We start from the raw sequence: 15,139 nt of genomic DNA on the forward strand, positions 1-15,139 counted from the left end.
CAATAAAATGGAAATACACTACAAATTGATTACAAAGCCAAAATGTAAAGATGTAGGATTTCCTGAAGTCACATATTAAAATAATATTGTAGGGCTTCCCTGGTGGCGCAGTGGTTGAGAGTCCACCTGCCGATGCAGGGGACGCAGTTCGTGCCCCAGTCCGGGAAGATCCCACATGCCGCGGAGCAGCTAGGCCCGTGAGCCATGGCCGCTGAGCCTGCGCGTCCGGAGCCTGTGCTCCGCAACGGGAGAGGCCACAACAGTGAGAGGCCCACGTACAGCAAAAATAATAATAATATTGTAGAAATGCTTGAAGCACCTGTGAAACAACTGATAAATGAGAAACTTAGAGGTAAAACTGTTAACCTAAAAAAAAGAAAACTTTTGAATATGAATGGATTAATACAGGACCTAGGGAAAACTTGTGGTACCTCTCAAAATTTTTGAAAAAGAGACCTTCCCTGAGGTCATGATGCAAAAAACCAACTGTGAGATAAAGGATGTCCTATGTGCTGTCATACTATTTTGCCAGAAAAGCTAGGCCAAGAAAGCATACATTATTCTGTTTTTGCTGTTCCAGAAATCAGTATGTATTTCAATTAGAAACTAAATATAATACTATTTAGAAAGGAGTTAACATAGCAGGCATAAAACTGCTATCTAGAAAGGCTGCTTGTTAGGTTGGTCTGTAGCTGGCATCTGTGAACTTGGCTGGTAAACAGTGCCCTACACTGATATAAAACTGTCCCTAATTGATAAGAGTGGCTCTCTGTGCTTAAACTGTCTACACAAGCAATGTGGTTTATTTATGCTTCTGGGAGTCTGGAATCTTGCTATGTGCTAGGCAGAGGGTGCCTACATGACCAGCCCTCAGTATAAATCTTGAGCACTGAGTTTCTAATGAGCTTCCCTGGACAGAAACATTGCACTTACATTGCTACATTTTCACTGCTGAGGGAAAAGCAAACTGTATGTGACCTCTCATAAGGAAGAGTGCATAGTACAGCCTGCACAGGGATACCTCCAGACTCCACCTTTTTCTCTGATGATCCCCCTGTGTACCCTTACTATACTGCTGTAATAAATCTTAGCTATGAACACAATCATATGCTGAGCTCTGTAACACCTTCTAACAAATTTCCAAGTATAGGGGTGGTGGTATTGGGAAACCCCTTATTTTGTTTATATTGCATTTTTCAGGATAATGTCTAAAATCCTGATTTTCCTACTACGAAATTTTGGCCCTTATTTAAGTGGTTTCACTTTAAGTAACCTCTTCCCTGTACATATAACCAGTAAGTTCATCACTTCAATGACTCTTCCTGTTTGCTTTCTTCCATTGCATGACCACATAACCTTGAGACTTTGTCAATTCTTTTTTAATTTAAATATCTTAAAGGTCAAAGAGCTTCTTTGATCAAAAGAAGCCTCCCTGGACATTAGCCCACCCATTTGGTATTATTCTTAATCATTAGTTTACCTCTCTTATCTCTGCAAATCATAAATTCAATACTATTCTTTCACATGACTATATTTAGACTGAAAACAGTGGGGATATATTTTCATAAAATTAAATAAAATTACCAGGCTATTAAAAATACCTAGAGACAGATGAAGTAGTTTTAGTGAGAGATCCAAGGAATTTTTTGTATGAACCTTGGTTTTATATTGTTGTTGCTGCTGGTAGTTTCCTTAACTATTTTTCAAAGCCAATAATTATTCCTGAAGTCTATATTGCCTACTGACAAATCTTCTAAGGTTTGTCGAACAAAAAAGATGAGTTTAAAAATCTGGAGAATTTTAAAGTCTAGATTTGAAATTGAGTGTTACTGAAATAATTACCCTGGTGATTTTCTCTTGTGATATTTTTACCATAGCTATCTGATTAAAAAAAAAAAAAAAGGAGAAAAAATACAAGAACCCCCAAGGAAACAAGCAACTTGAGCTTTTACCCATTTCTTTGAAACTTCAAACCCACTGAGAAATTTCGAGTTTAAAAAACATCTGGCTGTCACATATATCATCACTATATAGACTCTTTTATACACAACAGCAAAGCATTTAACGCAATTAAAATTGGAATGTATTATATTAATAGGCTGTGTTTACTTCTAGCCCTTTCATTTTATTCTCACTTACATGAATTACATGATGAAGAGACAATGGAAAAATGATTCATTAGGAAATACACTGGTTTTCTAATCTATATGTAATATCATATTCATTTGTACTTTTAAGCAGTTTTTAAAAATCATTTGTTTTAAGGAATCACTTCAGTTTGCAATTTAAAATATCTTCACTGTCTTCACTCACTTTTTAAAGAAAAAGAAATAGGAACCTAATCTGATGTGCACTATACCTTTAAATGGTTGTTTGCAACAGCACCATGTAAGGGCAGAATTCCATCTACATTTTCACAATTAACATTAGCACTAGCTTTTAACAACTCTACAATTATATCATTACATCCCATACTAGCTGCCTCATGAAGTGGTGTCCAACCTAAAAAGGGAAAAAACAAAAAAACAAAACAAGCTGCTTACAAATCAGTATTCAAGTAGTATATTCATTATTAAGTTTATTTGCACTAATGGAATTATTAACTTTATTGATTCAAATGTATGTACTAAGTACTGGACAAGAAATAATATTGAAAACAGGCTACCTAAAGATCCCTGAGCCCAGAGCTGCCCCTGGACATGGGCCTGTCCACCAGAGGGCCCAGGATCCAGACCCGCCCACCAGTGTACAAACTCTAGACCCAGGATCCACAGGGCCCTGTAGCCAGAGACCTTGGCACCCAGTTCCACCCACCAGTGGGCAGGCACCAGCCGAGAAATCCTTAGGCCCCAGGTCTGTGCACCAGCAAGGCTGCTTTAGCCTTGGGAACAGCCTCACCCACAGTGGGTGGACACCAGCCCCAGGACAACTACAGCCCCACAGCCTGCTGTGGCAGGAGTCAGCCTACCCACAGGCAGGCCAGCACCAACCCTACGACCAGCTGGGTCCAAGCTCTGCCTAGCAGTAGGCCAACACAAACTTTAGGACACACTGAACCCCACAGCCACCTGTATCAGGAACTGGCCCCACTCACCAGCAGTCCAACACGAGCTCTGGGACCCCTGGGTCCTGAAGCCAGACCCCAGGACCTGGCTCTGCTCACCAGTGGGCTGGCACTGGTCCCAAGAACTAGCTTCACCCACTGGCAAATGGGCACCAGCCCTGGGATCTCCTATACCCAGACTCTGCCCATCAGTGAGCCAGCACTAGTCCTGGGGTCCCCTGGGGTTTAGCAGCCAGCCACCTTGTGACCTAGCCCCACCAACCAGGGGCCAGCAGCCTCCACACAAAGCAGGGCCTGGCAACCAACTGTACTGGGGGCCAGCCAAGCCTACGAGACCACACACAGTAGTCAGCCTGCCACAACAGAAGGACCCATGCAGCCCACTTAGGGGGCACCTCTAGAACATACAGCTCTAGTGATCAGAGGGGAGTGAACTCCTGGAAGCTTAAGACATTTCCTATAAAAGGCTACTTCTCCAAGGGTGGGATATGTAACAAGCCTACCAGATACATAGAAATAACTAGTTAAGCAAAAAGAGGCAACACAGGAACATGTTCAAAACAAATGAACAAGACAAAACCTCAGAAGAACTAAGTGGAGATAGGAAATCTACCTGAGAAAGAGTTCAAGGTAATGACTGTAAGGATAACAAAAGAACTTTGGAGAAGACTGGATGAACAGAGAAGTTAGAAGTTTTTAACAAAGAGTTACAAAACATAAAGAACAACCAAACAGATGAAGAATACAATAACTGAAATGAAAAATACACCAAAAGGAATTAACAGTACACTAAATGATATATATAGGAACGAATCAGCAAGCTGGAAGACAGGGTAGTGGAAATCAAGAAGTGAGGACAGTTTAAGAGCTCTCTGGGACAATTATCAAGTGTACCAACATTTTCATTATAGGAGTCCCAGAAGACGAAGAGAGAGAGAAAGGGACGGAAAGCATACTTTAAAACATAATAATCTGAAAACTCCCCTAATCTGGGAAAGGAAAGAGATATCCAGGTCCAGGAAGCACAGACAGCCCCAAACAGGATCAACATAAAGAGGACCACATTAAGATACACTGTGATTTAAATGGAAAAATTGAAAGATAAAGAGAGAATATTAAGAGCAGGAAGGGAAAAGCAACAAATAACATACAAGGGAACTCCTATAAGGCTTTCAGCTGACTTTGCAACAGAACTATGCAGGTCAGAAGGTACTGGCAGCATATATTTAAAGTGATGAAAGGGAAAAATGTACAACAAAAAATACTCTACCCAGCCAGGCTCTTATTCAAATTTGATGATGATATCAAAAGTCGTACAGACAAGCAAGAGCTAAGAGTTCAGCACCAGCAAACCAGCTTTATGTGAAATGTTAAAGGGACTCCTCTAAGCAAAAAGGAAAAGGCCATAACTGGAAACATGAATATCACAAAAGAAAAAGTTCATCAGTAAAGGCAAATATACAATAAAGGTAGTAAGTCAACTGGGTACAAAACTATTAGGAAGGTTAAAAGACAAAAGTAGTAAAATCATCTATATCCACAATAAGCAGTTAAGGAATACACAAAACAAATACATGAAAAATACGATGTTGAAAACAGTAATTGTGAGGTGAGGAGAGTAAGGAGAGTAAAAATGCAGGGTTGTTAAAATGCATCTGAAATTAAGAGATCAGCAAGTTAAAATAATCATATATATATACACACACATATATAAATAAAACTCATGGTAACCACAAATCAAAAATCTATAATAGAGCCACATGCAAAAAAGAGAATGGAAACCAAACATAACATTAAAGATAATCATAAAATCACAAGAGAAGAGAACAAAAGAAGAAAGGAATAAAAAAGAATTACAAAAACAACTCCCAAACCATGAATACAATGGCAATAAGTACATACATATCAACAATTACTTTAAATGTAAATGGACTAAATGCTCCAATCAAAAGACACAGAGTGGCTGAATGGATACAAGAACAAGACCCATATATATGCTACATACAAGAGACTCACTTGAGATCTAAAGACACACACAGACTGAAAGTGAGGGGATGGAAAAAGGTATTCCATGAAAATGGAAACAAAAAGCAAACTGGGGTAACAATATCTGTAACAGACAAAATAGACATTAAAGCAAAAACTGTTACAAGAGACAAAGAAGGACATTACATAATGATCAAGGAATCAATCCAAGAAGAAGGTATAACGATTTTAAATATATTTGCACCCAATATAGGGCCACCTAAATACATAAAGCAAGTATTAACAGACATAAAGGGAGAAATTGACAGTAACACAGTAGGGGACTTTAACACCCCACTTTCATCAATGGACAGATCATCCAGACAGAAAATCAATACAGAAAAACTGGCCTTAAATGACACATTATACCAGATGAACTTAATTGATATATATAAAACATTCCATCCAAAAGCATCAGAATACACATTCTTTTCAAGTGCATAAGGAACAGTCTCCAGGATAGGTCACATGCTAGGCCACAAAACAAGAACTGGTAAATATAAGAAAACTGAAATCATGTTGAGCATCTTTTCTGACCACAACAGTATGAGGCCAGAAATCAACTACAAGAACAAAACTGCAAAAAACACAAACATATGGAAGTTAAACAACATACTACTAAACAACCAACAGATCACTGAAGAACTCAAAGGAAAAAACAACAAATACCTAGAGACAAATGAAAATGAGAACACAATGATCCAAAATCTATGGGATGCAGGAACAGCAGTTCTAAGAGAGAAGTTTATAGTGATACAAGATTTCCTTAGGAGTGAAGTAAGTCAGAAACAGGAAAACAAATACCATACGCTAACACATATATATGGAATCTAAAAAAAAAAAAAAAGGGTTCTGAAGAACCTAGGGGCAGGACAGGAACAAAGACGCAGACGTAGAGAAGGGACTTGAGGACATGGGGAGGGGGAAGGGTAAGCTGGGACCAAGTGAGAGAGTGGCATGGACATATATACACTACCAAATGTACAATAGATAGCTAATGGGAAGCAGCTGCATAGCACAGGGAGATCAGCTCAGTGCTTTGTGTCCACCTAGAGGGTTGAGATAGGGAGGGTGGGAGGGAGATGCAAGAAGGAGGAGATATGGGGATATATGTTTATGTATAGCTGATGCACTTTGTTATACAGCAGAAACTAACACACCATTGTAAAGCAATTAAACTCCAATAAAGATGTTAAAAAAAAAAAAGATTACCTCAGGAAACAAGAAAAATCTCAAATAAACAATCTAAACTTACACCCAAAGAACTAGAGAAAAAGAACAAAAAACCTGAAAGTTAGTAGAAGGAAAGAAATCTTAAAGATCACAGCAGAAATAAATTAAATAGAGGCTAAAAAAAATAGAAAAGATCAATGAAACTAAGAGCTGGTTGTTTGAAAAGATAAACAAAATTGACAACACTTTGGCCAGACTCACCAACAGAAAAAGAGAGAGGGCCCAAATCAATAAAATCAGAAAGGTAAAAGAAGTTACAATGGACACCACAGAAATACAAAGGATCATAAAAGATTACTACAAACAACTATATGCCAATAAAAAGGACAACCTACAAGAAATGGACAAATTCCTAGAAATGTACAGTCTCCTAAGACTGAATCAGGAAGAAATAGAAAATAGGAACAGATAAATTACCAGTAATGAAATTGAATCAGTAATGAAAAACCCCAAAGGAACCAAAGTCCAGATGGCTTCACAGGTGAAATCTACCAAATATTTAGGGAAGAATTAACACCTATCCTGCTCAAACTATTCCAAAAATTGCAGAGGAACAAACAATTCCAAACTCATTCTACAAGACCAGCATCTCCTTGACACCAGAGAAAGATATCACACAAAAGAAGAAAATTACAGGCCATTATCACTGATGAACATAGATGCAAAAATCTTCAACAAAATATTAGCAAACAGAATCCAACAATACATTAAAAACATCATACACCATGATTAAGTGGGATTTATCCCAGGGATGCAAGGATGACTCAATATCCACAAATCATTCAATGTGACACATCACATTAACAAATTGAAGAATAAAAATCATATGATCATACCCACAGATGCAGAAAAAGCTTTGGACAAAATTCAACATCCATTTTGAAAAAAACTCTCCACAAAGCAGGTATAGAGGGAACATACTTCCATGTTATAAAGACCATATATGATAAGCCCACAGCTAAAATCATGTTCAATGTGAAGAGCTGGAAGCATTTCCTCTAATATCAGGAACAAGACAAGGATGCCCACTCTTGCCACTTTTATTCAACACATTATTAGAAGGCCTAGCCACTCCAATGAGACAAGAAAAAGAAATAAAAGGAATCCAAATTGGAAAGGAAGAAGTAAAACTGTCACTCTTTGCAGATGACATGGTACTATACATAGAAAAATCCTAAAGACACCACCAAAAAACTACTAGAGCACATCAATAAATTCAGTTAAGTTGCAGGATATAAGATTAACATACAGAAATCTGTTGTATTTCTATACACTAACAACAAATTATCAGAAAGCGAAATTAAGGAACCTTCTCATTTTCAACTGCATCAAAAAGACAAATACCTGGGGATAAACCTGCCTAAGGAGGTAAAAGAGCTGTACTCAGAAAATTATAAGACAGTGATGAAAAAAAAAAAAAAACTGAAGATGACACACCCAGATGGAGAGACAAGATATACCGTGTTCATGGATTAGAAGAATTAATATTGTTAAAATGACAGTACTACCCAAGGCAATCTACAGATTCAATGCAGTTCCTATCATAATACCAATGGCATTTTTCACAGAACTAGAACAAATAATTTTAAAACTTGTACTGTAATACAAAAGACCTCGAATAGCCAAAACAATCTCAAGAAAGAAGACCAGAGCTGGAGGAATCACATTCCCTGACTTCAGACTATACTACAAAGCTACAGTAATCAAAACAGTCTCATACTGGCACAAACAGACACACAGATCAATGGAACAGGACAGACAGCCCAGAAATAAATCCACACATTTATGTCAATTAATCTACGACAAAGGAGGCAAGAATAAACAATGGAGAAAAGACAGTTTCTTCAATAAGTGGTGCTGGGAAAACTGAAGAGCTACATGTAAAAGAATGAAATTAGAACATTTCTCACATCTATACAAACATAAACTCAAAATGGACTAAAGAACTAAATGTAAGACTGGAAACCATAAAACTCCTAGAAGAAAACATAGACAGCATACTCTGACATAAATCATAGCAACATTGTTTTGTGTCTGTCTCCTATGGCAAAGGAATCAAAATAAAAAATAAACAAATGGGACCCAGTTAAACGTAAACGCTTTTGCACAGCAAAGGAAACCACTGACAAAATGAAAAGAAAATCTACTGAATGGGAGGAAATATTTGCAAATGACATGACCAATAAGGGGTTAATATCCAAAATATATAAACAGCTCATAGAATTCAAAACCAATAAAAGAAACATGCCAGTCAAAAAATGGGCAGAAGACCTGAATAGACATTTTTCCAAAGACATACAGATGGCCAACAGGCACATGAAAAGATGCTCAACATTGCTAATCATCAAAAAAATGTAAATCAAAGCCACAATGAGATATTATCCTACTCCTGTCAGAATGATTATCATAAAAAAAAACACCAATAACAAATATTGGTGAGGATATGTAAAAAAAGGGAGCTCTTGTACACTGTTGGGCATGTAAATTGGTGCAGCAACTGTAGAAAATAGTATGGAGGTTTTTCAAAAAACTAAAAACAGAATTATCATATGATTCAACAATTCCACTGCTGGGTATATATCTGAAGAAAACAGACACTAATTCAAAAAGATACATGCACCCCAGTGTTCACAGCAACATTATTTACAATAGCCAAGACATATAAGCAACCTAAGTGTCCATCAACAGATGAAAGGATAAAGATGTGGTGTGTGTGTGTGTGTGTGTGTGTGTGTGTGTGTGTGTATGCAATGAATTCTACTTGGGCATAAAAAGAACGAAATTTTGCCTTGTGCAAAAACATGGATGGACCTGAAGGGTATTATGTTTAGTGAAATAAGTCAGACAGAGAAAGATACTCTATGTTATCACTTACCTGTGGAATCTAAAAAATAAAAGAAACAAGCAAATTCAGCAAAACAGAAACAGATTCATGGATATAAACAATAAAGTAGTGGTTACCAGTAGGGAGAGGGAAGGGGGGAGGGGCAAGACAGGCGTAGGGGATTAAAAGGTACAAACTACTATGTATAAAATAAATAAGCTACAAGGATATATTGTAGCACAGGGAATATAGCCAATATTTTACAATAACTAAGTGGAATATAATCTATCAACTTTGGGGTTTTTTGTTTGTTTTTTAGTTTTATTTGTAATTAAAAATTTTTTTGAGGTATAGTTGTACAATATTACAACTTTGAATCACTATGTTGTACACCTGAAACTAATAAATCAAGTATACCTCAATAAAAAAGTATGCTTCTTTTTTTTAAACAAATTAACCACATCAAAAATATTTGTTGATACAAGTGCCAAAAGACTCACAGAGCATAAGATATAATGGGACCAGAGTAAATACTAATCATGTCAAATGGTTTCAAGTCAGATATTAAAATAGAGTAAGATCATCTGACCTTCCTATTTATATCTTGTATTGTCACATTTCTCTTTGAAATGACATTTGATCAATCAATCTGAGTTTTTCCCTCTGGAATTCCTTATACAAGTTTCTTTTGTGCTTGAGAAAAATGTTAGAAGACCAATTTAAAAATGGAGGTTTAAGATAAAAACAAGACATGGGAGAAAAAAGGAACAGTATTAATAGACAAGGAAAGAAAAGAAGGGACAGGGAAATGGGAAAATTTGGTATTCTCTACAAAATTAGATAATGATATTAAGGTCTCCATGGAAAAGGTCTAAATAAAGCTTCTTTCCTTTCCCATTCTGTATACTACCTCTGAATGCTCCCAGACGTATGTTAAAAACTGTTTCAAAGGAGAAGGTTATTTTAGCAATTGGTGTGAACCAAGATAAATCTTACTATTCAACTAAATAATAATATATTATAAAAAGATTTTCAAAGTGAGCAGCTATATATCAGCCAGGATCAAAATGGGGGAGGGTAGATGAAATGTGTATATCAGTGAGTTCAAATTATAAAGACAACTACAATTTAAAATCGAAACCTGCGTTATCTTTTAGATTCACATCTGCTCCAGATTCTATCAGAGCTTTCACCAGAGACAAGTTTCCTCTTCTGGCAGCCAAATGAAGCCGGCTTTCTCCTCTGGCATTCCTCTTATTGATCCCAGCTGTTTTCATTTCTGTAAATTTGCCAAGCAGAACTGAGTATTCTTTTCTGCCAAGTGCTGATTATTATGAAGGATCTTAGAAAATACACAGCAACTTCCTCAGAACATCCTAAGTAGGATGCACTACACAGAAACATACCTCAATTAATATCATTGCTGTTACTATTTAAAAATATAACTTGTAAAGAATTGATAGAGCATCTGATCACATTACTTCAAATTCATTCTAGCTGTTCACTCTATCATATGCTTGATTAAAACAAATAATACTTGCTTCATTTCTACACTCACTTCACTCTCAGTAGTCCTCTATCAATGGATAAAAATTTTCTTAAACCAAATTGTGATTTTATAAAAATCCTCTTTCTATAACTATTCTTCTATCTCAGTGGGTGTGTTTCTGATCACAAAAGATGCCAAGAGCCAAACCATGGCCTATTGGGTATTTCGTTTTCTTTCATAGAAAATGTAGTACAATATCGTTATCTGAAGATTTTAAAATCTTTTCCTTGCATCACAAGTTAGACTTGAGTTGGAACTAAAAACATTGAATAGTTTTTTTCCCAAACTATGCTAAAATGATGTACTAAAAGATTTTTTGTAACATCATATAAAGAAAATAGAAGACAATATCTCTTCTTCAAGTGGCCTACAGTATAGTGGAATGACAGACATGTAAAAAATTACATTAAAATATGATTCAGTGCTGCTAGAGAAATGTATTAGTTTCCTGTGGTAGCTGTAACAAATGACCACAAACTGGGTGGTTGTGTTGTGCTTAACACAACACAAATATATTATCTCACAGTTCTGGAGACCAGAAGTCCAAAACCAAGGTGTCAGCAGGGCTGCACTCTCTCTGGAAGCTCTAAGGAAGAATCCTTCCTTGCTTCCTCCAACTTCTGATGGATACCAGCATTCCTTAGCTTCCTTGGCTTTTGGCTACATTGTTCCTTTGCCTGGCTTTTCACATTATCTTCTCCTTTCCTGTGTGTCTCAAAGCTCTCTCCATTTTTATTTTATAAGGATACTTGTAAGATTTGGGTCCCATTTGGAAAATCCAGGACAACCTCCTCATCTCAAGATCCTTAACTACATCTGCAAAGATTCTTTTTCTAAACAAGGTAATGTTCACTCTTTAAATGAGATAGTATCACAGATTCCAGGGAACAGGACATGGACATATGTTTTGGGGGGCCACTATTCAACCCGCTACAGGAGGTATGTATAAGAAGGGCTTTAGTTTACATGACAGGTGGACAATGCGGGAAGGTTCAAAGAGTATGCCTAATATTCCTACCTCTTACTATATCAACTTTTTCTTACTAAATCAACTTTTCGGTGCTTAACATTTAACCTGAAGTAGTCCAGTCTATTGTTCACACAGAACTAGCTCCAAGAACTATCAAAGAATAGTCAGCTATCCATGCTGCCAAACACACACAGTTCATGCATCAGACACAAAGAAGCTAGTGGCTATGCTTCTTCAATTTCCCATGTGTTAAAAAGGTTCAGTGGAAGTATCTAAGGGATCTGACACAATTCAGATGTGCTGCCCCCGCTCAACATTCTTGCTGTCTCTACTGTTTATCTTATCTCCTCTAACATAACAAATTAGAAGTCATAGGCAAAAATATGACAATATATTGGAAGACTAAGAGATTCTCAAGTGGTGGATTACAGTAAAACCATCTGACAAATATAGATGAAATAATCTTATAAATTAGTGAATGACTAAAAAAAACAGTAAATATGAAAGTGTATAATTCTTTGAAGCAGAGTGGATTGCTAGGCTTGATCATGCAAACCTTTCCCTATATAAAAATAGGAATACAAACCTTGGCTGCAGGTAGCTTTCGAGAAATTTTGCCTTTTTCTGAAATTCTGAACTTTTTTGTGTTCCTGGATGTTAGTAGGCATGTGAATTTCTGAATCTGTTTTTTCTTTCTTCTCCTCACAATTTCTTATAGTGTTTTCATCTCCATTGACATTATTAGTTAATTCCTCACCTGAAAAACAAACATTTTGCAATATCAGTGTTGTAGTTCTCCTTACCGGTTACATGACTAAAAAAGAGTCTAGTCATGTTAATTGTTCCAAGTCTCTGTTCCTAGCTGGACTGCTTATTTTAAAGGAGTGGAGGCCTTTAAAAATGTTTTCATACAACAAACATAAATTAGTTTTCTGGATGCAATTTCAACTGTGAATCACTGAAATCAATGGAGCTAACAATTTCCTGCTATGAAAATGTTGTTCGCTTTCTTGATACTAAGAAGGTGCTATATTAAAAAAACTCATAGAAACATAAAAACTCATAGAAATACTGTTTATTATCTCCTGTCATTATCAATTTAGCACATTCTTTCAAAGTAAATACCATTACTTAACTAATTAAAAGTATCTCCAAATTATGGTCCACATGTCCTCATTCTTATCAGTTTGGGCATAGGTTGAGTGAAATTCAGTTAGAAATTTCTGTGAAATAAGTAAATCTATAGGAAATGTGCACAAATTGAGCAATACTACTAATACCTGGTTTGTGAGAAATTTCCTTCTCTTCTCTTTGACTAAGCTGTGAGACGGTCAATTCTTTATTGATATTGTCAGTGCACTGAAAGCCTATACTATGCATAGTTTTGATCTCTTGTCTCCTTTTTTCAACTTTAGTTGTTTCCATTACTTGAGAATGAACAACTCTGGATAAAGGCCTATTTGAAGAACTTGGTTTTTGGCCTTTGTCAGTGTAATTCCTTTTAGTGTCTCCTTCCTTATTCACCTTTTCCACAATATGTGTATCTGTTTGATTCATTAAAGGAGTTGGTATTCTGGGGCTACAATCCTGAGGCCTCTCGAATAGTTCCACATGACTAGTCAACTTTGAAACTTCATGTGTTGAGAGTGTTCTTGTACAAGCAAGGGAAGTATGTTCAGGACTGCCATGTGAGTGATCAAAAGAAGTTCCACATGTACATTGTTCATAATTTGAAACATGTTCAGAAACTATTATATTATCTGAATTAGAAAAATTAACAGCTTCCTGTTGTGGAAATATGGTTAGGCTGCCTGCTTTTATTAACTCATTTTCCTGTGAAAAATGGTCTTGAGAAGGTAAAAATTGTTGAAAATCCATTTCTTCTCTATTTGTTTTATTCTCTTTATAATTATCGTGGTTTTTGCAACCTGAAGAACTTATCACCTTTTTAAATGTTACAGTCTCCTCAGGAGCACAGGAATCACCATCATCATCATTATTAAAATTTTCCTTTATAAAGGATGGGGAAAAGTTTTCCCACTTATTAGGGCTCTCATCTTTTTGACCTGAGTTACTGTTTTCATGAGATTTATAAGGGCTAATGTGCTGCTGTTCTTGGTGAGTATGAGGCTGCTGATCTGTAGTAACAAGTGGTAACTCGGTTTTTTTATGTAAAGAAAGTCCTGAGAAAGAAACGGCTTCAGCTTGGTCAGTGGATTCTAATTCCAAAAATTTTATTTCTTGTCTGTCTGATAAATCCAGGCTTTGGGTATGTGTCTCTTTGGGAAATGAACAAGTCTCAACATCGTTACTTAAACCATTTTTCAGGCCTGACAGAGATGGGCTAAAAGGTTTACATGACTTTTCTGGAAGGTCATCAAGGGTTTGGAGAGTATGTTGTTGACAAGTAACCAATCTGTTTATTTTTCTGGAAGAAGAGACAGCTATTGTCTTTCTTGGATTGATTTCTTGGATTGCATCATCGACTTGAGTTCTTTTATGTCGTGTATTTCTTCTTCCTTTATCTTCAGACACATTTGTGCTGGGATCCTCAACACCATGGAGATTGTCCTTTCTGAGTCCTCTCGAGTATATTTGGTTAAGAGTTGATCGTTTATACTTGGATTTACCAAATTTCGTGTTTTGGGAATCTTTTTGGTAATGTTCATATACATCTTCTTTATTTATAAATAAACCCTCTTTGCTTCCTTTATTGACTTTTACATGTTCTGGCTTCTGTCTCTTGGAATTTTCATCACAAACAAACCCACTGTGATTTTTAGAACTGAATTTTGGTTTCTGTAGAAACAAAATACATAGTTAGCTTTAATTTTCAACTATAGTTCTACACTTAAGTCATTCCGGATTGGAGATAAAGCAAACTAATATTCTATTCAATGTTATAATTTGATCTAACCACAGGACCTGCTGGGATATATACAACCTGATTTGTATTTCAGAAAAGTAGACTAGCAGAAGAAAGACAAAAGTAATAGACTCAGTATGTGTACTAATCTTTATTTTCTCCTGTACATTTTAATTTCTTTTTGCCAGTATTTTAGCACTATCTATCTTACTAAACATAATGAAAAATTTTAATCTACCTAATTTTTAGAGGCTTTTAAAACAATCAGATAATTCCTTTACAAGGAATCTTTACAAGAATACTGTAGAAACACTAGAAACACTTTCCTCTCCCATTTGTTATATAGATAGACCTAGAATTAAGAGAGTTTCTTCCTCTGGTATCTGTGAGAGACCACAGGTAGGGCAGTGGAAGAAGGGATTTAAAAACAAAAAGATAGATATACAACCAAGTTGGCCTGCATGGGAAGATTACTGTGGGCTGCCAAGATTAAAACAGGGACAGTGCTTCCTCTCACACATCACAACACAAGCACCAGATGAAAAGTAACTGCCCACCACGTGAAGTTTGAAGGGATGGATCGACACCTTTGACTCTTATACTGTGCT

At 36.3% G+C, this 15,139-nt stretch overlaps 1 protein-coding gene across 3 annotated transcripts in view; it reads right to left on the reverse strand.

The window, feature by feature from the left end:
- ANKRD31 (ankyrin repeat domain 31) overlaps nt 1-15,139 on the reverse strand; it is a 127,609-nt gene that overhangs the window by 52,924 nt on the left and 59,546 nt on the right. Inside the window, exons 14-17 of one of the 3 annotated variants that reach the window (XM_022594678.2) lie at nt 12,940-14,464; nt 12,252-12,422; nt 10,288-10,425; nt 2,360-2,502 (exon numbers count right to left, since the gene is read on the reverse strand). In XM_022594678.2, coding sequence (XP_022450386.2) covers nt 2,360-2,502; nt 10,288-10,425; nt 12,252-12,422; nt 12,940-14,464 — 1,977 coding nt within the window. The remainder of the gene's footprint in view (nt 1-2,359; nt 2,503-10,287; nt 10,426-12,251; nt 12,423-12,939; nt 14,465-15,139) is intronic. The other 2 variants (XM_022594698.2, XM_022594713.2) reach the window with 2 other exon arrangements.

Source organism: Delphinapterus leucas, chromosome 3, assembly GCF_059928025.1.
Source record: "Delphinapterus leucas isolate spDelLeu-1000000601 "Yukka" chromosome 3, BTC_Dleu_Yukka2, whole genome shotgun sequence".
In the NCBI taxonomy this organism is placed as follows: Eukaryota; Metazoa; Chordata; class Mammalia; order Artiodactyla; family Monodontidae; genus Delphinapterus; species Delphinapterus leucas.